The 22,452-nt window shown below is 35.4% G+C and overlaps 2 protein-coding genes across 3 annotated transcripts in view; one reads left to right on the top strand and one right to left on the bottom strand.

The window, feature by feature from the left end:
- Positions 1-5,241, top strand: part of GTF2B (general transcription factor IIB) — a 28,451-nt gene extending 23,210 nt beyond the window's left edge. Inside the window, exons 4-7 of the mRNA XM_034437161.3 lie at positions 1,508-1,654; positions 1,786-1,915; positions 2,887-3,168; positions 3,784-5,241. Of these exons, the coding sequence (XP_034293052.1) occupies positions 1,508-1,654; positions 1,786-1,915; positions 2,887-3,168; positions 3,784-3,917 (693 nt within the window). The 3' untranslated portion in view covers positions 3,918-5,241. The remainder of the gene's footprint in view (positions 1-1,507; positions 1,655-1,785; positions 1,916-2,886; positions 3,169-3,783) is intronic.
- Positions 5,242-7,809: 2,568 nt separating this feature from the next.
- Positions 7,810-22,452, bottom strand: part of PKN2 (protein kinase N2) — a 66,397-nt gene continuing 51,754 nt past the window's right edge. For both annotated transcript variants that reach the window (XM_087889909.1, XM_034437158.3), the window contains exons 11-22: positions 22,199-22,373; positions 21,897-22,023; positions 20,196-20,323; positions 19,950-20,025; positions 19,656-19,747; positions 17,282-17,458; positions 13,707-13,769; positions 13,204-13,280; positions 11,615-11,757; positions 11,138-11,245; positions 10,407-10,487; positions 7,810-10,328 (exon numbers count right to left, since the gene is read on the bottom strand). In XM_087889909.1, coding sequence (XP_087746035.1) covers positions 10,125-10,328; positions 10,407-10,487; positions 11,138-11,245; positions 11,615-11,757; positions 13,204-13,280; positions 13,707-13,769; positions 17,282-17,458; positions 19,656-19,747; positions 19,950-20,025; positions 20,196-20,323; positions 21,897-22,023; positions 22,199-22,373 — 1,451 coding nt within the window. In that variant the 3' untranslated portion in view covers positions 7,810-10,124. The remainder of the gene's footprint in view (positions 10,329-10,406; positions 10,488-11,137; positions 11,246-11,614; positions 11,758-13,203; positions 13,281-13,706; positions 13,770-17,281; positions 17,459-19,655; positions 19,748-19,949; positions 20,026-20,195; positions 20,324-21,896; positions 22,024-22,198; positions 22,374-22,452) is intronic.

Below are 22,452 nucleotides of genomic sequence, written 5' to 3'. Positions count from 1 at the left end.
AAGGATTGGACATTTCACTAGCAATTTAATGTCACAAGATAGTTCTATTATTGGGTTCTTTTGCAGTGGACAATAGTTTGGCTAATAGAATGGTCTTGTTGATAAGAAAGAGAATGCTAAATGTTGTTTCATTCTAAAACATTAGAAATTGAAGCCATGAGCTGTGCTGTAAGACTCTGGGGGAGAAAAAGGTTATAATGGAAGGGATCCCTCCTGCTTCTGTTCCAGAGGCTGCCTGTCACTTTCTCAGAGGTCCTGCTTAGATAGCTCTCCTCTGCCATTGAGTTTCTCCATCTGGTGCTCTCTGTCGTTTTTTGGACTATAACTTCAGTTGACCCAGCCAGTATGAATCAGGCAGGGAGGAGAGGGAACATTCTTGTGCTGGCAGTTCTTTCAAATATTTCCTCCACCCAGAGCTCTACTTTCACTCTTTGCTTTTTATTTTCTGGATTGTGCATGGTCCAGTTTTAGGAAATTTAAAATTTTTGTGAGCAATAGAAGGGTGGCTCTTTTCCTCCCCATGCTTATTTTTTCCCCCCAAGAAAAGATAGAAATAACAACATGTAGAAACGTCACATTAAAGCATATGTATGTGTGTGGTTCCTTATCTTCCTGGTTTCAGTCAGACAATGAAATACATAAGATAATTTAAACCAAAAGTACTCCTTTCCAAAGAAAATTGTTTTTTCTTATGAGCTGACCTAGCTGGTGGCAAAGCTTATAGTTCCCATCTGTGGAGTTTAATAGAGAAGGCTAATAATTGTTCATACTTGCCTATTGCAGAACACTAGCAGGAAGACAGAGAAAATAGGTGACTTTCTTCTGAAATTTCTACATTTTTGATGTGCTTTTAATATGAGTTGTACATAGATAATGACATTGACCTCCTAAATATACTTAAATCATCGATATTCTCTCTGGTTCTAAATCAATATCAAGCCATCTTTATAGGAGAATGAAGAAAGAAAGAAAAAAAAGTTCAGCATTTGGTTTTTATAGAAGTTATCTTTCTAATATCAGAGATTTATTCAGTCCATGCTTTAGATACTGTGCTAATATGTGACTTAGTTACACGTCAGCCTGAAGCCCCTGGGATTATATTCCATTTTAGCTGTTCCTTTTGTTCTGTGTAGTGTGATATTTACTTAGAGCTTGTTAATATTTCACCTTTTATAAAAACTAGATAGGCAACTGATTTCTAAATTGGATGTGCTAATTGCTTGTGGAAGGATAGCTTTTGAAAATGAATAAAATGAACATTATAAAGGACTTACTTTTACATAATATGTGTTTTTCAGATTTTAAGTCTGTTCTGTAGTCCATGTTGATATAACATATTCTGTTTCACTTATACTTTGCTGATAATCACATTATTACGTGGTAGTAAAAAAAAGGTGTTTAAGTTAGATGGTGCGTTGTCTTCCCATTCACCTTGCAGTAGATATGCATACTACCTGTATTTTGTGAGGATGTAAATGTGCTCTGTTCCTCAACTCTTTTTCTGCAGGGGACAGGCGCAGCTAGTTTTGACGAATTTGGGAATTCAAAGTATCAAAATCGTCGCACCATGAGCAGTTTTGACCGTGCAATGATGAACGCCTTCAAGGAAATTGCTAGCATGGCCGACAGAATCAACCTGCCCCGCAATATAGTTGTAAGTCATGCTTTGTCCTCTGAAAATTTTTCCGGCGTCATTTAGCGTAATATAATGAACAGGGTCCTTTCTGATATTATTGCTAATTAAATGGCCTGGGGTTAATTGAATTTTGTCTGCTTACTTTGAAGGATCGAACAAATAATTTATTTAAACAAGTGTATGAGCAGAAGAGCCTGAAGGGGAGAAGTAATGATGCCATTGCATCCGCTTGTCTCTACATTGCTTGTAGACAAGAGGGAGTTCCTAGGACATTTAAAGGTAAGACATTCAGTGACACATGCTTCAACTGCTTTTCAACATAGGACCCCCAGCCTATATCATCTTTTTTCTTCTGAATATAGTGAACCTTGTACAGATAATCTTCACCTTATGACCACCATTGAGCCCAAAATTGGCTCTAGCAGGAGAGTTGTTAATTTTTACGATCCCATTTTTACAATTGTTTTGACTATTGGTCAAAGATAAAACCTGCACCAAAATGGCCAACTATTAATAAAATACATTACAATGAAAAAAAAAATCACTAAGAACATGCCAAAGTACTTCTCTGTTCTACCAAATCCTATTGTTAGCTTGCATGACTCTTATTGGGAAGACCATCTCTCCAAGAAACCAACAATTTTCATGAATTTTTGTATCATATGCTTTGTAATTTGTTTTTCTAAGCTTTGAAAAGTTCAAGGTTACAGAAGATTATATGCAGTTTGATTTAGTGTTGCACCCTAATAACCCTATGTGGGTGTAATTGTAGTGATTCAAAAAAAGAAGCAAAGCCACATATTGACCTATAATTTGTAATCCACAATCAATTTTTCATTTTGGAGTTTTTTATTCTTTTCAAAATGAAAATCAATGAGGAAAGACTGTGCAAGGAAATTAAGACTTTCATTTCTCCCCTGTTCCAAAGGCTGTCATTATCTTCGTTGTTTTGAACTAGACAAATATTTTCAGTTCCATAATCTTTTGCTGAAATTTCATTTTTTTAAAAATACTGCTGATGTCTAATGTATGTGTGCCCTATGCATGTGTGTGTGTGTAAATATAGCAATTAAGCCTGGCTAAGCTCTCAAAATAATATCACTTTATTAGTTACATAGATTAATTTTATATCTGTGCTATGAAAATGTAACCACCAACATTGAAAGAACTGTTAAGCTTTAACTGATGAAGAGGGTAACTGGGAGTGTTGATCTAAATTCATTGTGACTATATACTATTTTATCCTTTAGAAATATGTGCTGTTTCCAGAATTTCCAAAAAAGAAATAGGCCGGTGTTTCAAACTCATCTTGAAAGCTTTAGAAACAAGTGTGGATTTGATCACTACTGGAGATTTCATGTCCAGATTTTGTTCCAACTTGGGTCTCCCTAAGCAAGTCCAGATGGCCGCAACACACATTGCGCGTAAAGCTGTGGAATTAGATTTAGTTCCTGGAAGGAGTCCTATCTCAGTTGCAGCTGCTGCTATTTATATGGCTTCACAAGCCTCGGCTGAAAAGAGAACACAGAAAGGTAATGTCTTTATGTATCTAGGAAAGTAAGTTTTATGCATGCCAGAAGTAGGACTTTTTTTTTGCAAAAAGAAAGAATTGGCATGGATGCCACAAACTTTGCTTTACATAAGGGCTCTTCTGTTTTGTTTGAAATACATGTTCAGTAGTCAGTGCCTGAATTTCTGCTCTTCTTTTGGGCTAATTTAGTAGGCTGTTAAATTAATTACAGAGCAGACTAAACCATGGTTACTGAAAATGCCACAAAGACTGAGTGTGCGCTGTATTAAATTAAAATAAACCATATTTTTGCTTTCTTTGATGAGTAAACCCAGGTAATGGCAGTTTCGGTGTGTCTCGGGATAGAAATCAAACTGTCCCGTGAATTGTAGAGGTTAATTCAGACATTTCAGGCTGGTCCAGAAAGAACTGAAAATAAATGTAAATGGTATTACGAACTGTTGCTTTGTAGCAAAGCCTTCTCACTTCCTCTACACCTTATCTGGTTTGTGCTAGTTGAAACTAGCCTTAAAAGTGTCTGAATTTAAATATCAGGGTTAAACTCCCAAGTTGTAAACTATATAATTCATTTTGGAGACATTAGTGCTAATTTGCTTACCTTGGCTTTTTATTTCAGAAATTGGAGACATTGCTGGTGTAGCTGATGTTACAATAAGACAGTCATATAGGCTGATTTATCCACGTGCTCCAGACCTTTTCCCAGCAGATTTCAGATTTGACACCCCAGTGGACAAACTGCCCCAGCTGTGAAACTTCAAAGCCCTGCAAAATAATTTTTGACTTAGAAAAGCACTAAGCATATAAAAGCAGTCCTGTCAAGCCTTCAGTTGCAGGACTGGTGAATGAAAGGAGATGGAAAAACTGATCGGATGAAATGGAGCACACATTCCAGATGTAAACAAAATAATTTTGTGGCATTTTTATGTATATATTAGTGAATGTAAGTATTTAACAACCATTGCAGCAAATTTAATTTTCTATTCTGTGTATTTAGATTTCTTTCATAGAGATCTGGTAAAATGTATTTTGGAAAATATTTCAAATCAGAATAAACTGTTTTCCAAAAAACAGTACTGACCTACAAGTTTTACTGTATGTAACTTTGTTCTAAATAAATATCCAAGTGGAAAATGTAATCTTTAAAAGTTGTTCAGTTTTCCAAATTAGATGCTGTACATGGATTTTACATTGTTTCTTGATAACTATTAGTTAATTATAATGGGAAGTTTTAATTCAGAGAAAATATAGTTCATATAATAAATATACTTGTAGAAAATTTTCTATTCACCTTAGGAAAAGATTAACCATGTCAAGTTTATACTTTGATTCATTCTATTTAAAATCCCATAAATCAAGAGCATGTCTCTTCGTTACCTTAGGTGGCTACTTGAAAAAATGATCTGACCATATTATGTTCATGGTCTCTGTCATAACAGGCAGATTTTTCTATTGCTGAGTTTTGAATAGAAGTGGGACAATCACCGTTTCTCTCTTCACAAAGCCAGGAACATTTTTTGGTCAGTGATGATGATAGTCTAGTTAAAAACAAGTAGACTATTACTAAGGCATTGAAAACAATTGAGTACCATTGTTGAACAGGAAGGAAACTGAATCTAAGGTTCTTCATCCTACATGTACAAATGTTTCTGTCGAACTGATATTCCAGCAGCTCCCTGCTGCCATTACTGTTTTCTTTAGCAGAGCTGAAGTCAGTTTAACTACTGAAACACAGCTGAGGTCAAGAAAACAGCAGGAGTGTGTGTATGTGTGTGTGTGTGTGAAAAATGTGTGAGGAAGATCCATAGTCCCTCCAGGCCATTGAGATGGAACTAGGAAAATATATACTTTAATGATTATGCAGCATTTAGGTGAATTAGAAATAGAATCTTTTGTGACTAGAAGCTCTTGTCCAAATTGCAAAATCAGGTTCACTCCTTTAAGTGGGGATGTCATTTGCCGCTTCAGCAGCTATAACATGACAGAGCTCATGATAATTTAAAAAAATTAATTTTAAGTCTGCTTACTCCAAAGCTTTACAATGTATATGAAAAATAAAATTAATCCTGGAGGCTCATATCTTTCTGTAATTTCTTTGTTTATGAAAGTGGTTTGCATTCATACAATTTCATGGGTCTAAGATTTGGCATTATTTTATTAAGGGATGTTACCAAAAGATGGTATTGTCCTGGCAAGATCTCTCCTATTTTGTGTCTGTCTGTCTTTGCCTGCAGTAGTCTGTACTGTAGAGTAAGGGCACAGAAATCCAACTCACTACAATAAACCATCTTGAATGTAATTCACTGCGGGCAGTTCTATCAGTGTCAAAACCTAACCAGCACAGACTTTTCATATGTAAGTCCAGTAAATGAATTTTATCTAGGGCTTTTTTTAAACCACGATTAAAAATCATGTCTAAGTAGTAATGGGTCCAAACCTATAGGAAATAGAATTAACTTTAGATAAAAGTTAAGAAAGTAACCAAAAAGTAAAAAACAAAAACAAAAACAAGCTAGGCTTAAATCATTTTAGAATCTTGAGATAATTGAAATATTGCTTAACAGCATGAAGATATCTATGCTTTGCATAATAGTAAGTATATTTTAATGTTGGAATTATCTGGGCAACCCTCTGCTCAGCAGAGAAATTAAAATTAAACCTTTTTCAACATCTGCTTGAACATAATTAGTAAAAGGATAGTCCATTGTTTGGTGTCTCTTATTTTTTCCTAACATCCAATCAGGATCTGCCTTATTTAAATTCACTTCTGTGTCCGGTTATCTGGAATACAAACTCTGATTGGCTTCTCTGATATGTTTTCAGGTATTTGAAGATTGCTATTGTATTATCACTCTTATCCTAACCCAACATTTTCAGTTTTATCAAATTCCCTTCATAGGACTCAGATTTCTAGTCTGTTGATGATCCTGATCTTAGTTGAACATGTTCTAGCGCAGTGATTGCTAACCATTTTGCCGTCGCGTGCCAAAAGCGGGGGGAGAGCAGGGTGTCATGCATGAACGTGCCCACACCCATAATTCAATGTGCCCCGCCCCCACGCGCATGCACGCATGACGCCCCCTGCTTTTGGCACACAATGGCATGGTGGGCCAGGTAGGCCAGTTTTTCGCCCTCCCCAGGCTCCAGAGGCTTTCTTGGAGCCTGGGGAGGGCGAAAATGGCCTTCCCTATCCCCTCGGAGGCCAGAAACGGCCCATTTCCCAACTTCCGGTGGGACCGGAAGGCCCAAAAATCAGCTGGCTGGTGCTTGCATACGTACTGGAGCTGAGCTAAGGCAAGGCTCGTGTGCCCACAGATACGGCTCTGCGTGTCACCTGTGGCACGCAAGCCATAGGTTCGCCACCACGGTTCTAGTGTCTCAATTAAAGTGTAGCACCCAGACCTGAGTTAGAGTCTGATCACTGCAGAATTTTCTCCTACTTTACTGTTCCAAGATCTTTTTCTTAAGTATGATTACCAAAGCAGGTATTCTCATTTTATGATTGTACATTTAATTTTTGTTTCCTAAGTGACAGACTCTGCATGTATCCAATTTCATTTTTGTTTTCAGTCCATTCATCTAGGTTATTTTAATTTTTAACTATACCGTAAAATTGTATTTCATACAACTTTGAGAAGGATTCCATTCCTCTCATATACTGGTATTAATGACAAAATAAAGTGAGAAGGCTTCAAGATTAACTTTTGTGGTACCCATTTGATTCATCTCTCTAGTGTGATGAGAAACCATTCTGAGTATGTCAAACCAGCTTTGAACCTATATAATTGTCATATCTAACTAAAAAATAGCTTTCTGATCTAATCTGAATCTGATGGGATATTTTGCCCAGAAACAAGGTATTATGAATATAGATTTCTCATCGATTAAATTACTTAATTAAAAAAGTTACAAGATTTGCTTGGCAAATCATGTTCTTATCAAATCCATGCTGATCTCAGTTAACTGGTGGGCTTTTCTCAATGAATGGTTTGGAAGGGCTTTAAGTGTATTTCATGCAATTATTTCCATTTGTTTCTCTCTTGGGTACAATAATGAGACAATGCATTGGGAAAGAATCATCTCATTTTGTACATGAAAAAGGAGCTGCTTTAAAAACTCTTGTCAAGAAATGAGAGAGAGATAAAAGCTGAGAATTATGCTGAGAATTATTTTAGGGCCAATCTTCAGCAATACTTCGTAATAACCCAAGTCCTCCCAAGCTTTCAATGCAGGCCTTGGTACCCCCTTCCCATCCCATGAATTGTAATGTAAACATGCTACACATAAATGCAGTTTGGGTTTACTGGATTATGTGACTCTTGCCATAGTGGTGTGGTGATTTAGGCTACTGTAATGCATATAAAACAGAGTTTAGTGTGAAGTTTAAATTCAGCCTGTGTGGGAGGGATACTCATTCCGGTTGAAACCATATACTGAAAATTATTAGTTCAGCTTCCAATTTACCCACTGAATACTGCACAGAAGTTTCAAACAATCAGTTTCCCAAGTGAACCATTAAGGAATTTCCTAAGCAGCTCTATAAACTGTTTTGATTAGAAGATGGCACCTAAGGGAGGTTTCTTAAATGTTTAAAAAACAAAGCAGATATTTATCCACCTTGAAAGAAAAAGTAATTCACACAAAGTTCCAAAGACATCATTTATCTAAAGAGCAAACACAAGATTATAATTCAAATCAGTAATTTTTTTCCTATACAAATTTCACTATTTAAATTTTGAGTTAATTGCAGATATTTTGTACTATTACACTGTTAAAGGCACATTTCATTTAAATGCATAGTGTACCATTCTAAAATACCCTAATTTTTTTTACAAAGTGCTTCAGCAGCCACATATGTATAGCAAAATATATTTACAATCTAGAGTTTAAAACTTAATTTGCCTATTTTTCAAAACTAGATAAAATTAGTGCTTTCATTCAGCTTAATTGTGAAAATACCCTGCCTCTAATGTGATTTTCAGAAATTCAAGATTACAAACATTTCTGTACAATTTATACTTACAAAAAGTTTCTTCCATAGGATTTTAAATTTGAAGCACCTACCAGGGACCCAGCTGTTTATAGAAATAATAAGGAAGGGGTTGGCAGATTGTACCTCAGATATGTAGTGTTTTGCTTAATTAAGATGTAGCCATTTGAAAAAAAAAAAAACCAAATTAGCATACTGAAAAATGATAGTGCAATTTTTTTAAAAAAACTGCAATTTAGTAATATTCATGATTTTTATAAAGTATTTATCTTCCTTATGAAGGAATTTACAGATATGTTGTTCTGGCAACCTTCTTATTCCTTATATTCTTGTAAGGTTATAAAATATGAATAGAGTCCCCAGCTATCATACTGAAACAAAATAGTTTGAATGGGGTGATGGAACAGATTATGAAAAAAATACCCCCCCCCCCCCAGCATCCCCACACAAACTCCTTATTGATGTTACTCTACTTTCTTGCAACATCTGCCCTGTGTGTGACTTATCGATGTTGAACCACATTCCAGATTGAATAGTAAGTCTACTAATTAAAAACTTAATGCTTATTCTTGATCTTCTGGTGTTAGGAAATAAAGTTGATCACAAATACATATACTGACAAAGTGGAATGTTGCTTTCCACCGATTTAAACATGATTTTGTTCTTTCAGAATGTCTAACTACATTAAAGTCTGTAAAGCAAACACACAGCATCTGGTCAAAGATATTTTAACTTTTGAGGTACAGCATAGTGTTAAGAGACTTAAAATATACAAGTTTTATCAAAAATATTTATACATTCTCTTAAAACATATTGCTTTTACCCTTATTCTCAGTAATTTCCGATGATGATTACTGAATTCAGTGGCCATAAAAATGTATACAAGTGGGTTTTCACCATTAAATCTGGATTTCAGTAATACATTCAAACAGCCACTGGACAAAACTAAAAGTGTACAGTTAATCTATATGATTTAAGCAAAAGTATAGTTTCCAAATATACATGTATACTGGATGTATACAATACAATTCCTCATTCTTTAAACATGAATGTTTTGAACATTTTGAACAGCAAATGTATGATGAATGAGATAACTAGATATACTGATTTGCTAGAATATGATTGAAGTTAATGTGGAAAATACACAACTTTAAAAATATAGAACAGTGATTGCATATTTAAAGGGAAAGTCATACATTTACGAGTATTCCTGGTTAAGACTAGAAAAACATTCATTACATTCTTCATATTTGCTGGTTATTTCTGAACAGTGTTTAACAAGATTTAAAGGCAAACACATCTGTTTAGCAAGTGACTTTGGTAAACCTTTAGGACCAGTCTTTTTTTCTTTCTTTCTGCAAATGGAAGCACTGACGCTGCTTTGACATAGGTAAGATTTTGAAGCATCTCCTCACTAATAAATACCATAGAGTTTGTTAAACAAGGCATTAGTTTGTAATACATACTTTGAGAAATCAAGTCACTAGTGTGCTCGACAGTCTTTTGAGTTCTACCATTTTGAGGGGATGTTCATTCTTCTGAAAAGGACCGACAGCTTTTGTTTTTTTTCCTTAAAACTCGGGCAGGTGATCGGTCTAGCTTAGTTATCTGTTTATGGTCCCACTTTGTAAGGCAGGTGTTTTGTGATGCTTTCTTCTCTGGAAGAATAAAGATACAGTACAAGGGTGCCCATGTGAATGTGGAAAACAGCCCGCACCCACCGAATCAGCTTCAAGAGCTGCACAAAATTGCTTTCCAGTGCTCAAGGTTAGAAAGAAACAAAAAAGATATACAAAAGAGAGGCCATGCCTCCTCTGTATTAAAAACAGTACTGTTTAAAATCTTCATATGATTTAAAAATCAGAAGCTACGGGCAGCAGAGAGTGATCCAAAGAACTGTCTTCTTAGGGCAATGGGAGAAAGTTGTCCTGGGGAGCAAATCGGCTGGAATTTTCACAGTGACTAAAAGATTAACACCAATCAGCAATGTAGTCGAAGTCCCTGAACATTTCCTGCTGATCTTCCAAAAGTATCCGAGGCTCCCGAGGTGGAGTGAGAATAGGCGCTTCTGAGGTAAATTCATCATCAAAATTGCTGACATCTTCTCTTCCTCTTATGACTGGGACAAAAGGGGGCTTCACTTTCTTGGCGAGCAACGCATTCCAGTCAATTAACTGTAAAAAGAGCACCAGTTAAGTGTTGTGCTTCTGGCTATCGTTACATTGTAACCATGCTTGAGAGATGGCACTCACCCGAAAAAAATGATGCTTTTTGACATCTTCAGCATCTTTTTCCCCAGCACCAAGGCGACGCTCTGGATTTCTCCTCAGAAGCTGAAAACAATGTCAGGAATGAAGTCAGGTCATTCTTTTCTATGTATAGTATGATACTACTCTAAACAAATCAAGTACAGAATCATAGTCTGGATAGAGACACTAAGTTTAGACAAAGACAGGAAACAGAAGCTGCTTTCTCTGAAAACTAGTCAAATCAAGTTTTTTATTATCATTACTTTTGTTCGTATTTCAAAACATTTGAGGTTTACCAGAATAGTGAACCAGGGCTATCCAATTAGACAATTAGAAACATTGTCCTGAAGCACCTTCAATTTATAAATACTATTTAAGCAAGCTAAACAGAATAAGGCCAGTTAATTTGCTCGTTAAGTTTCCAGTTTCATTTGCCCTCATGCATTTAATTAGAATTCTAATTTTCTATTTTGTATGCATTCAAGGTTTAGTCCTTAACTATCAGCAAGCCTCTGGTTGCATTTCTACTTGCATAATAGTACCTTCTCTGAAGTCCATTGATAGAGGGGAGGGGGAATGTCCTTCTAAATTCTCAGTTATATCATTCCTGCCGTTAAATTAAAGGCCATGCATTCAGCACTTCTATTCAATGGCACTGGGACAAGGTATGCTGTTATTAGTATCAGTAAATCATACTTTAATGTTACAATACCTATTCAGAAATATAGTCTTACCCTTCTCATTATTGAGATGGCTTCTGTAGACAGGAATCGAGGATATCTTACTTCATCATTTACAATACTGTCAAAAACTTCTTCTTCATCATCTCCTGGGAAAGGAGACTGAAAAAAACCCCTTCTTAGAAATGGTAATTCAAAGCCATTTTTTTAAGGTATTAAAATAATGTAGGTATTGAGCAAGTATGTATCTGATCTCTCTCATTCTCTCGTCCCCAAACAGCATTATTAAATCAAATTTAAAGTAAACCAATACTGAAAAAGAATCGTCAATCCCATTAAGGCATTCACTTGAGGAATGCTCAAATGAGAGAGACCAGGGCCAAATTTGCAGACTATCTGCCACCACCATGTGTTCAGGCATAAGGAGAGTTGTACTCTGAAGAGTACAACTCTCCTTATACTACATAAATGTAGACACTACATTTACAGAACAATGTGCCTATTAACCTCCATACTTTTTGTGAAGCTTACCTCACCAACCAGCATTTCATAGATGAGCACACCAAGACCCCACCAATCTACAGCTCTTGTATAAGATGTTTCTGTCAATACTTCTGGAGCAAGAAATTCTGGCGTGCCACAGAATGTACTTGTTCTGTCACCAAATCCCATTCCTGCAATGGTTACACAAATTACACGAAGATTTAGATATATATCTGTCAGGGTTGTACAGACTGACTCAAATTTGATTTATGTTATCAATTCCATTTAAACACTCAAATCAATTTGATGTCTATATGTTTAATGAAGTCAATTTAATGTTTCCATTCAAAGTGCTGAATCAGGATTATACCTGGTTTTCAAATCTGTTTCTTTTTTAAAAAACTGGCCAAATTTAGCGTTTTTAATTCAGTTGATAAAATGGTATTCATGAATGTGCAGAGTCACACAAGTTTTTCATATGAAATCACTGAGCTATTTTCCCATTGTACTCCACGTATTTTTTATCGTCACCTTGCAGTGCAAGAATCCTAAGTAAACCAACAGTTCAAGTGTCAATTGGGGCTGCTTGTAGTTCTGACAATGAGATACAGTTTTGATGGTTTCTGAATGATTATGACAATTTGAACCCAAATATGAATTCAAAAATGTAACTAAACTTCCTTTGAATTTAATATCTGAACCAATGGTTTGCAAACAGAGATTTTTAAATAATGTATTTGAATTGTGCCTTGTTTTCCCACCATCTCTATCCTTAGGAATAAAATAATGTTTGCTACAGTACAATGTTAAAGACATACCAAGTAACTTTGAGGAGGTACTGCTAAATTTAAGGGACTTCTATTTATAACTCTCAGTTTCCTGAATCATACTGAAAACTGCTGAACTGGTGCTCTGAAAAATAGAGCAGAGGAAACTGGAGGACAAAGAAAAAAATCTCCACTTACGAGCAAGGCATAGTTTTCTTAAGATTAAAGCTTTCATATGGCACACTTAGCCGATGCCACTATTCATAAAGCCTACTACTCTTCCTGCAATGGAGATTGTAGCTTGCTCATATTAATGTGGCAATTATTATATCAAGGACACATAAAGCGAGATGTAGGACTTTATACAGCATCTTCATTCTGCATATTCACAGAGCACACCTATCATAAGTACAGGTAGTCCTTGTTTTTAACAACACAACCACTTTGTTCAGTGACCGTTCAAAGTTACAAAGGCCCTGAATAAGGAAACTTACAACTGATCTTCGTAACTGCAGCTTTGGCAGCACCCCATGTGATCACCATTTGCTTTACTGCTTCACTGCTGGTTTCCAACAAGCTAACTCAAGGGGAAAGTCGTTAGGAGATTGAAAATGTCAGTCACGTGACATCACACCTAACCATCACATGGAAGTCCCTTAATAGCAGCAACTGGTGCTGCTGCAATTGCTGTCATATGACATCATGCTTTGTGAGTGCATCACTTAGCAATAGAGTTCCTAGCCTGAATTACTGTAACACATTCTGTTCTTAATCATTCTCCTGCTGGTGGGAAAAGTTGCTATCTGCAGTCACCACAACATGTTCAGTAGTAGAAGTAAGTATTATCAGCCAAAAAACCCCAAAACTTACCTTCCTTGCAGAGACCAAAGTCAGCTATTTTAACAAAGCCTTCAGTATCCAGCAACAGGTTATCCAGCTTTAGATCTCTACCAAAGAAATAAAGTTAAAAAAAAATAGTAAAACAACAAAAACAACAACCCAACTATTTAACTGCTAAGCTATAGAGCTGCCTTCCCCAGGCTGGGTTGTGTGACCTATGGAAAGGAGAATCTCAAGAATTTTTAGCAAAAGTCACATTGACTGTAATTAATGTCTACACATTGGGAAGTTACCCAATCTGCTGAAGGCTATTTTAGAGAGTTACCACTTGGTAATATTTACTAATTGTTAATGTTTCCTTTTTTCAATCTGAACAAAACCTAATAATGTACAAACATCCAATGGCATTAATTTCTTCTAGAAAAGAAAAGGAACGATTTTATCAATCATAACAACAGCAGCATTTAAGCCAGGTTCACATACATAGCAGAACATAAAATGAAATGGAACACTATTTTTTTTGAAATACTTACCTGTAAACTATCCTGTGCTCATGTAAATATTGCAGGCCAAGAACTACACATGCAGCATAAAATCTGTTTGGAGAGAAATACAATGTTTTGGTCCTCATCCATTCTGCACATTTATTTACATTACTGCAAAGAACAACATTTCAGACCCAAATCACAACATCCATGTGAGAGTAGAGCAGGAATCTCCCCCCCCCCGACTCCTATGCACAAAAGATGAAGGAGCAGTCATAAAATGGGGTGAGTCTTCTATATTCCAGACCTCTTTGGAGAAGCTATCAATGTAGCCATCCTTCTAATCTCTGGAGATTCCCATGCAAGGAAATACTGTCTGTCAACTGGGGCACATTTCCATTATACTTGCTGTGGGGAAATTTTGGACACAAAATCTGTGCTACTGGCCCGATCCTGATTCTTGTCTAAAGGAATTGCCTCCTTGCCTTCCAGGATCCCATCGCAAAAGACCCAGTTGAGTTCTGGCATTGTGTTCTTGAGCTATAGTAAATCTGGCTGTTTTTACTTTTCCCAGGATTTCACCAGGACTGTGCAATAACTGTCTCCAGATATCCCCATAAGAGCAATGCTTAATGCTATTAAGCACCCTATTGGCCTTCCGAAAAGCGGTGAAAACCTGGCTTTTCCAACAGGCCTGGGGCTGTTGATCTCGCTCTTGTGATCTGGCGAGATCCGCCCATGAATGGTGTGAATGAGTTTTTAATGCTTTTCATGTTTTTAAATTTTTCAATGTCTTTTTATAATGATTTTTTTAAATGTTTTGTGAGCCGCCCTGAGTCTTCAGAGAGGGGTGGCATATAAATTTAATTGATTAAATTAAATTAAATTAAATGCTCTGCAAGCTTTTTCATCTAGTCAAGAAGGGATTCTGACTTTGACAGAAGAAATGCTAGTTCCAATACTCTGCGGTCTGTATTTGGGGAGCAAATGCACTCAATATCAAAAGTAAAATGATATAATATGGACTGTAAAGTTCAAATGTAAGACTAATTTGTCTTTCTCCCCTTTTGGAGAAGTTGAAAAACATCCAGTTGCTGAGCATCAGAAAGCTATTTTAATATGATCTGAGGGCAGGAAGAAAATAATTCCTTTGGTAGTAAGATGATTCTGTTATGTTCAACGAAGTAGGAGGCTAATTTATCAGGGCTTGATACATGTAACCTTTAAAAGCAAAGACATTTATATTCCCTGGAGTCATCTTGGTTCTTAAGATCTTCTATGGGACTTTTCTTTTTTAGCAATATAGCTTGTTATATTTCTCAAAGAAAAAATACCTCCTTCTTCTATTAATAGAAGATCTAAAGAAAGATGGCCTGTCCTTTGTGGTCTGAGGGATTAAAGCTTGGTAAATGAGGAAGCAATAGATTCTTGCAATGGAATCTGGTGTTTATGCAGGTTATTATTTTGCTATTTATTTTATTCTCTCTCTCTCTTTTTGGTGCCTTTGAGTCAGTGTTGACTCCTGGCAACTGTATGGACAAGTCCCGGCAGTTTTATTGGCAAAATTTCAGAAGTGGTTTGCCAATGCCTCCTTCCAAAGCCTGAGAAAGCATAAGTGGCCTAAGGTCATCCAGCTGGCTTTGTGCCTAAGTTAGGACTAGAATTCTATATTATTAGGACACAACTTCTACTTGAAAAACCCTAAGAGGCTACAGCTGGTTCAAAATGCAACAGTGTAAGCAATAACGGATGTCTCTTGGTGTGTCCATGTGTCACCACTGCTACGTGAGCTACACTGGTTGCCTTCTGAGTGCAATTCAAGGTGCTGCTAAATACCTATAAGGCCCTGTATGGCATAGGCCTGAATACCTGAGAGACCATTTATCTCTTTTCTGCCCAACCAGTATTTCCAGCAGAATGGGTACATTCCAGTTTATCTTCATTAAACACTGACATTTCGTGGGGATCTGGGAAGTGTGCCTTCCTTCCCTCTTGCAGCCCTCAGCCTCTGGAACAGAGGTAAGGATGGCACCCTCTTTCCTGAGATTGAAGTTTATTATTTGCTGAGGGGCCACTTTCTGTTTTGTGGCATATGTTATTAAGGCATGTAAGTCTGCGCTACCTGTTGATTTAATGTCTTAGTTGTTTTATTAGTTTTCTATGTTACTCAAAAGTCCACTGGAGGTGGAGGGCCAATACATGTAAATAAATAAATAAATAAATAAATAAATAAATAAATAAATAAATAAATAAATAAATAAATAAATAAATAAATAAATAAATAAATAAATAAATAATACTGCTTAAAAAGCTTATTGGGCTGTAGAGATGCTATGCTTTCATTTGTCTACAGATAGTGTACTGTAAATGTCCGTATTTCAACATTCAATTGCAAAAAAATAAAGCTCCGGATTTAACTGCCCAAGTTCCTTCTCTATACTGGATGGAGAGTATTTTTACTTTCCTGTTGATGTTTTACTATGGAGCAAGACTAGCTTTTCAATGGTTTTTTTTTTCCTCTTCTGTCATTCTTTTTCTCTTGAATTTCATTTGGAGAATAAAATGTTTTTTTTTACATCCCTGAAAGGGATGGCAAAGGAGTTCTTCTTCTCATTCTAGGGGTTGTTATTAAACTTTCAGTCTTGCTAATCAGAGAAAGTAGCAGGAGTCATCCAGATTTCAGGCACCTTCTCTCAACTGAAGAAAAGGAACTTGCATTGTAAGTCCAATGTTCCACTTCACTTGTCATGAAAATTTAGGTTTTTTTAAAGACCTTCTCTGATGGCTCGATCTAAGGATTCTGGCAAAACAGAATCCCACAAGCTTAAAATCTGCTGATTTCTAACCGAGCCGTGTGCAACTCTTTGTTTTTTAAGCTCTAGAAAACTGTCACCACCCAAAGATAACTGTCAGCAGTTATTATTTTCCAGGAAGTAAGAAGTTCACTTTTGTTCAGGCTTTATGCCCCAAGGATCATGTTAACTTTGCCATACTGCCTAATCTAGTGGGTAGTCAAGTTTTGTTAAGTTGGTAACCCGGTTGTTAAGTGTATCTAGCTTCCCCATTGATTTTGCTTGTCAGAGGGTAGCACATGACCTTGGGATACTGCAACTGTCATAAATACATGCCAGTTGCCAAGCATCTGAATTTTGATCACGACCATGGGGATGCTGCAATGGTCATGAGTGTTAAAAATGGTTGTTAAGTCACTTTTTTGAGTGCCACTGTAATTTTGAACAGTCACTAAATGGAGTGTTGTAAGTCGAGGAATATCTATATTTAATTTCTATAGCTGTCCATCTCAGCAAACAACTCTGGGCAGTTCAAAATTCAAAACATATATAGCAAACATTTTTAAACAATAAAAATTAAACTAGTAATGTGAAAACATGAAAACATCTAACTCAAAGAATATCTCTCATTGTAATTATGAATGAGGTATCTTTATCAAAGTTAGACAATCACTACTGTCTTAAACCAAATTCTGAACAGTGATTTGTCTTCTAATCTAAACTCAGTTAAGCAAGAAATAAAAGTCATGTCCTCAGTATTCTCACAAGCCAAGTTCCAAAAATCTATTAATTTACAAGATACTGGAGATGATATGAAGGCTGAAAACTTACACTGCTCTTGGTTCAGAAAAGACATCAGTGTGTATGTGCATCATGAGATCCCCACCAGCAGCGTATTCCATTACAAAGCACACGTGATCTTTGGTTTGAAAACAGGCAAAGAGGTTCACCAAAAAGGGGTGTCTTACACTGTTCACAGTTTCAAAAATTCGCTTTTCACACATAAGACTGAAAGTCGAAAGACAGAAAAAAAGTAATGTGATTTATTTTACCATTAGTATATCAGAAAAACAAGTTAAAAGAAAAAAAAAAAGGCCAGAAGATCAATTCATATAACCTGATATAAAAGATCAAAAACAAATGGTGGAAATAAATGACAAGATTGTATCAAAACAGCCCTTAGAGGCTTATTGTATAATAATTATACAGCTAATGTTTTTTAAGTGCCAATACCCAGGTAAATAAAAAAACTACAACTGTTGGGCAAAAAGATACTCAATAAGTAAGTACAGAAGCTTAGAATGGGCTCCTTGAATATATTATATTTATATATCATATCATATATTATATTATATATTATATATTTACATATTATATGATATACAGTGTAGTATACATTGTATCATAGTATAGCATATTATTATATTTATATATCATGCTATACTACATTGCACCACACTACATTCAATATGACAAACTTATATAAATATAAATAATTTAGCACTCAGGCTCGTAGAATTTCCACAGTGATACAAACAAATGTTATGTTTGTGTTCCTAGAAGAGGATATACACTCATGTGGCACATACTGAGAAAAAGAGGTAAACAGCTGTTAACACAATAACAGATTTCCTGTTGACACATGCTTAGTTTACTTTACACTCTCATCCTACAGTTATTTGTAATTACGTTCTGTTAAACATATTTTCAAATATGTATATTTACAAATAATGGGTTCAAGGTTCACACCATATAAAAGATAGAAAAATATATACCCTATAATTCTATGAAAAAGATTTTCACAGATTTTCAAAAAATTTAGATTTTCTGAATTTGTTTGTAAAGTATTATTAGAGAGCTTGGTGTGATCCTCCTGACAATATAAAAGGAGCCTGGATCTACAAATAATACCAGCTTTAGTGGTTGTTTCATAAAGTCATCCAACGTGTTTGTTTAGCCACTCCTGTAGTAAAAGGAACCAATGGAGACCAATTGACCAGCATGTTCCAGCATGTTTTTTTTCATTCATAGAAGGCCAGAATGTAAATCCCATTGGTTCTAATACTGGATGTAATACATAGTTGTCATCATTAGCAGTCATTAATCTTCTCTGCCCTGAATTCCTCTGCTTTTAAAACTGTCCCAAATTGGTGATTATCAGCAAATCTTCTAACAACCATTAACTACATTAACTCTTATCCTCTTATCTGATCATTCAACTTAATTGTAGTAATAAGAGGAAAATTCTTTGTACTCCCAGCGCACTAATTTCTATTTAACTCAATTGTGCCTTTATGTAATTGAATTTCTGTAATCTAATGAAACCTAAACACTGTAGTAAATTATTCTATCTACTCAATTTCTTTTATTATTCCTTTCTACAATTTATTTCATTCTACAGTATTTTTTTAAATGTGTGATGACTAAAGCTGTGTATAAAACTGCATTCCAAATGTGCTGTATAATATTGATGAAATGTTACAAGCAGTTCTCAATTTACAACCACAATTGAGCTCTGAATTTCTAAATTGCTAAGTGAATTTTGCCCCATTTTATGTGGCACAGTTGTTAAGTGAATCACTGCAGTTGTAACACTGTTGTTAAATGAAACTGGCTTCCCCATTGACTTTGTTTGCACAAAGGTCACAAAAGGGGATTACATGACCCTGGGACACTGCAACTGTTACAAATATGAATCAGTTGCCAAGTATCTGAATTTTGATCACAAAATGGAGATGCTGCAACAGTCGTTAAGTGTGAAAAACATGTCACTTTTTTCAGTACCATTATAACTTTGAACGGTAACTAAACAAACTGTTGTAAGTCGAGGACTACCTGTATTCCTTTATAATGAATCTCAGGATGTCTTTTTCATAATAATCACAAACTGGATCAATATTTTTAACTGAAGTATTCAATTCTGCAGGAAAATTTTGAAACTAGAAAATATTTTCCTATCATATCACTTTATATGTTGAACTTTATCTTTATCTTTTCAATGCCAATTCACATAAATTTAGAAAATCCCTTTGGAACTGTTTGCTATAATTTCTTATTATTTGCATCATCCGCAAATCTCACCATTTCACTGGTCACCCCAATTCTAGCTTGTTTCTGAACAAAAACTTAAATCAGAATAGAAATAATTAAACAGAAATAATTAAAAACACATTCATATTTAACTATTACTCCCCTTTATACTAACCTGTCTACTTCATCTCTAGCAACAATGTCTCCTTTTTTTAAGGCTTTAATAGCAAACATTTCATTAGTATTTTTATACTCAGCCAATAGGACCTGAAATACAAAACAGTGTGTTTTTATTGTTTAAAAATCTTATTGGTTAAATATTTCCTTTAGACTGACAATCATTTTTAAGTAGACACAAATTCACACAGATTCTCTAAACATACTAAAAGCAAGTAAGCCTCAAGTATAGCTATGTAGTTACAGAAGTATGTCAAATATACAAAATTGTAATTTTAGCTCTCACAGGTACCTTTCCAAAATGTCCTCTACCCAGAACAGCACAACATCGGAAATCTTGTAAACTAAACTGAAATCTCTGTTGTATTCTGAAATATACAAATTTAAAAATAAAATGAGAATCCAACCTTTCTTGAAATACTAAAGCAAAGCAGTTCACATTCTCTGGGAAGCTCCCATCAATGCATCTGTGCAAAGCACATTGTTTTGCATAGCCTTATTCAGCATGAAGTCATATAAAAGTAACACAACAGCTTACCTTCTATCTTCGGGCACTTGTTTATACTCAGTATCAGAATTTGAAATCTGAGTCTCACAAATAATTTCTGGTTGAAATTTTGGAACAAAATTATTTTTGTTATTCTCAAAATCAAATGTTTCCACATCCTGTGAAAATTTGAGAAACAAATAAAAAAGAAAGAAGGTTCAAAAATATGCCAGAAATTTGAGAAGTATGCTTAATTTAGAAGAGTAAAACTAGAGTGGTAGTTTTTCAGAGCCATGATTTGAAAAATCATCTATAAAAAGCACTTTTGCTATATTTCTATACTTCTATAAAACTTAGAAAGTTAACAAGACCCTGAAACAGGAAAAGTTAAAGGCAATCTAGAAAGCCCAAACTCCCCAAATATACATACATCTATATCTATATCAAATCTATATCTATTTCTTATTCACATGTACTGTATACAAAGAAAAACTATGAAGTACTTCTCCATTATGAAAGGTTCAATTTATAGCCATATATTGAAAGAACATTACTAGCTATGAATGACTGGGCATGTTATTTATAACCCTCTTTTAGACCTTTTAAAATATTATGCACACTCTTAAGGGAGACTAGACTGTCTCTCTTTCCATATCTGCACCACCACAAAAATATGCATCCAAACATTCTGTGTGTTGTCCCCCAAATTTTGGAACATTCTTCCAAGAATATATTACCCCAAAATATGGCTGACATCTGTTTTTATCTGACTAGATTTTTAAAGGATCTTCATTATGAAGTGAACACACACACACACCGAATTTAATCAAGCAACCAGCTAAATTGTGAGGGAAGGAAACAATGCAAAAGCAATTATTTAAGCAGTCATTTAAAGGAAACAACAGCTTCATGATTACATTTTTAAAATACCAAAACCCATGAACTTATTTGTTTATATTCTTCCTTTTTCTTTGAGAACTCAAGGTGGCTTACTTGGAGACCTCTACTAATTTCATCCTCCCTATACTAAACCTATACTAGGTAGGTTTGGCAGAGAGAAAATGATCAGCTTTTGTGCAAAATACAATGAATATAAGCTCCTCACAGGTGTCCTGAAAGGAAAATATAAGAAAACCCCATATGAAATCCAATATTGCCTTATGATATGGGTGCCACAGAAACAACAGCCCATGTTTTTCTGTATTGACAGTTCTGTATTGGGATGTTTGCCATGAGTTGATTACACCTTTTTTATTTACATTTCTGGGGCACTCTGATAGCCTTTATCTGCACTTATCTGATAAATAAGAAATTTATTTCTCTAAAATAAAATTTTGCTACGTTATGTGTAAAATTCGCCCACAAATGGTTGCTCATAGTTCTTATTGTTAAGGGACAGCTTTGTGTTGTTCATTTTATTTATTGTATTTTTATTGGTCAACGGCTGAAATTAATTTCTGTCTGTCTAAGTTCAATGGGCAACAACAAGGATCTTGAGCATGGAGCTCACCAGTCTTCATCCAACGTCGCGGCCCCTAAACACATCGCTCAAAATCACAACAGGAAGAACATTCATCCATCATATTCATTTTAAGATGGCATTTTTAAAAATTACATAGTAAATTAAACATTTTTAAAACAACCACGCAACAATTTACTGAACTTGTAAGCTGCCCAATTCTCAACAACTCTGGGCAGCTCACAACAATCAAGCAAAGAAACTGCAATAGAATTCTAAATGAGGAGCCTTGCCTGTGTGGGGGTAGGCGGAGACTTTGGTTCAGGCGAAGGTTCACTGATTTCTCCATGAGAAGATACGCGTGGAGGATAGGTGGGTTCAGGGTCAAGTTCAAACACCAATTTACCTACAGGGGAATCACTTGGGAAAAAAAGTTCACAGTAAGCCTATTGACCATATGAGCAGAATTCTACACAATTATTTAATTTTCTTTTAAAAAAAAATTCCAGTGATAAGCATCTAGGTTTTTTTATGCTGCAAATGTTTCACATGAATTTTAACATGTGAAATGTGTTCATTTTAGCCATTTACTTACCTAGTTGGTGAGCCTAATCCAGAAATCTGAGCATCAGCTACTGATACTGTAGCAGGCACAGAGGCTTGAGGGCTGAAGGTCCCAGTATGATTTACTGTTGGAATAGCTCTTCTCACCAATCTTCCCCAAGTGGCAATATTAATATTCATTTGCGGAGCTCTGAGAAATGTTTTGCCTGTGGATAAAGAAAACAAAGCCTAAGTAATTTCTTTATTTATCACCAAAAGCTATAACTAAATGAGAATTCATATATT

This window comes from Pantherophis guttatus, chromosome 3 (assembly GCF_059756535.1).
Source record: "Pantherophis guttatus breed Tessera chromosome 3, ASM5975653v1, whole genome shotgun sequence".
Lineage (NCBI taxonomy): Eukaryota > Metazoa > Chordata > Lepidosauria > Squamata > Colubridae > Pantherophis > Pantherophis guttatus.
The sequence above is the reverse complement of the archived record's forward strand: the minus strand, read 5'-3'. Positions and strand labels throughout refer to the sequence as shown.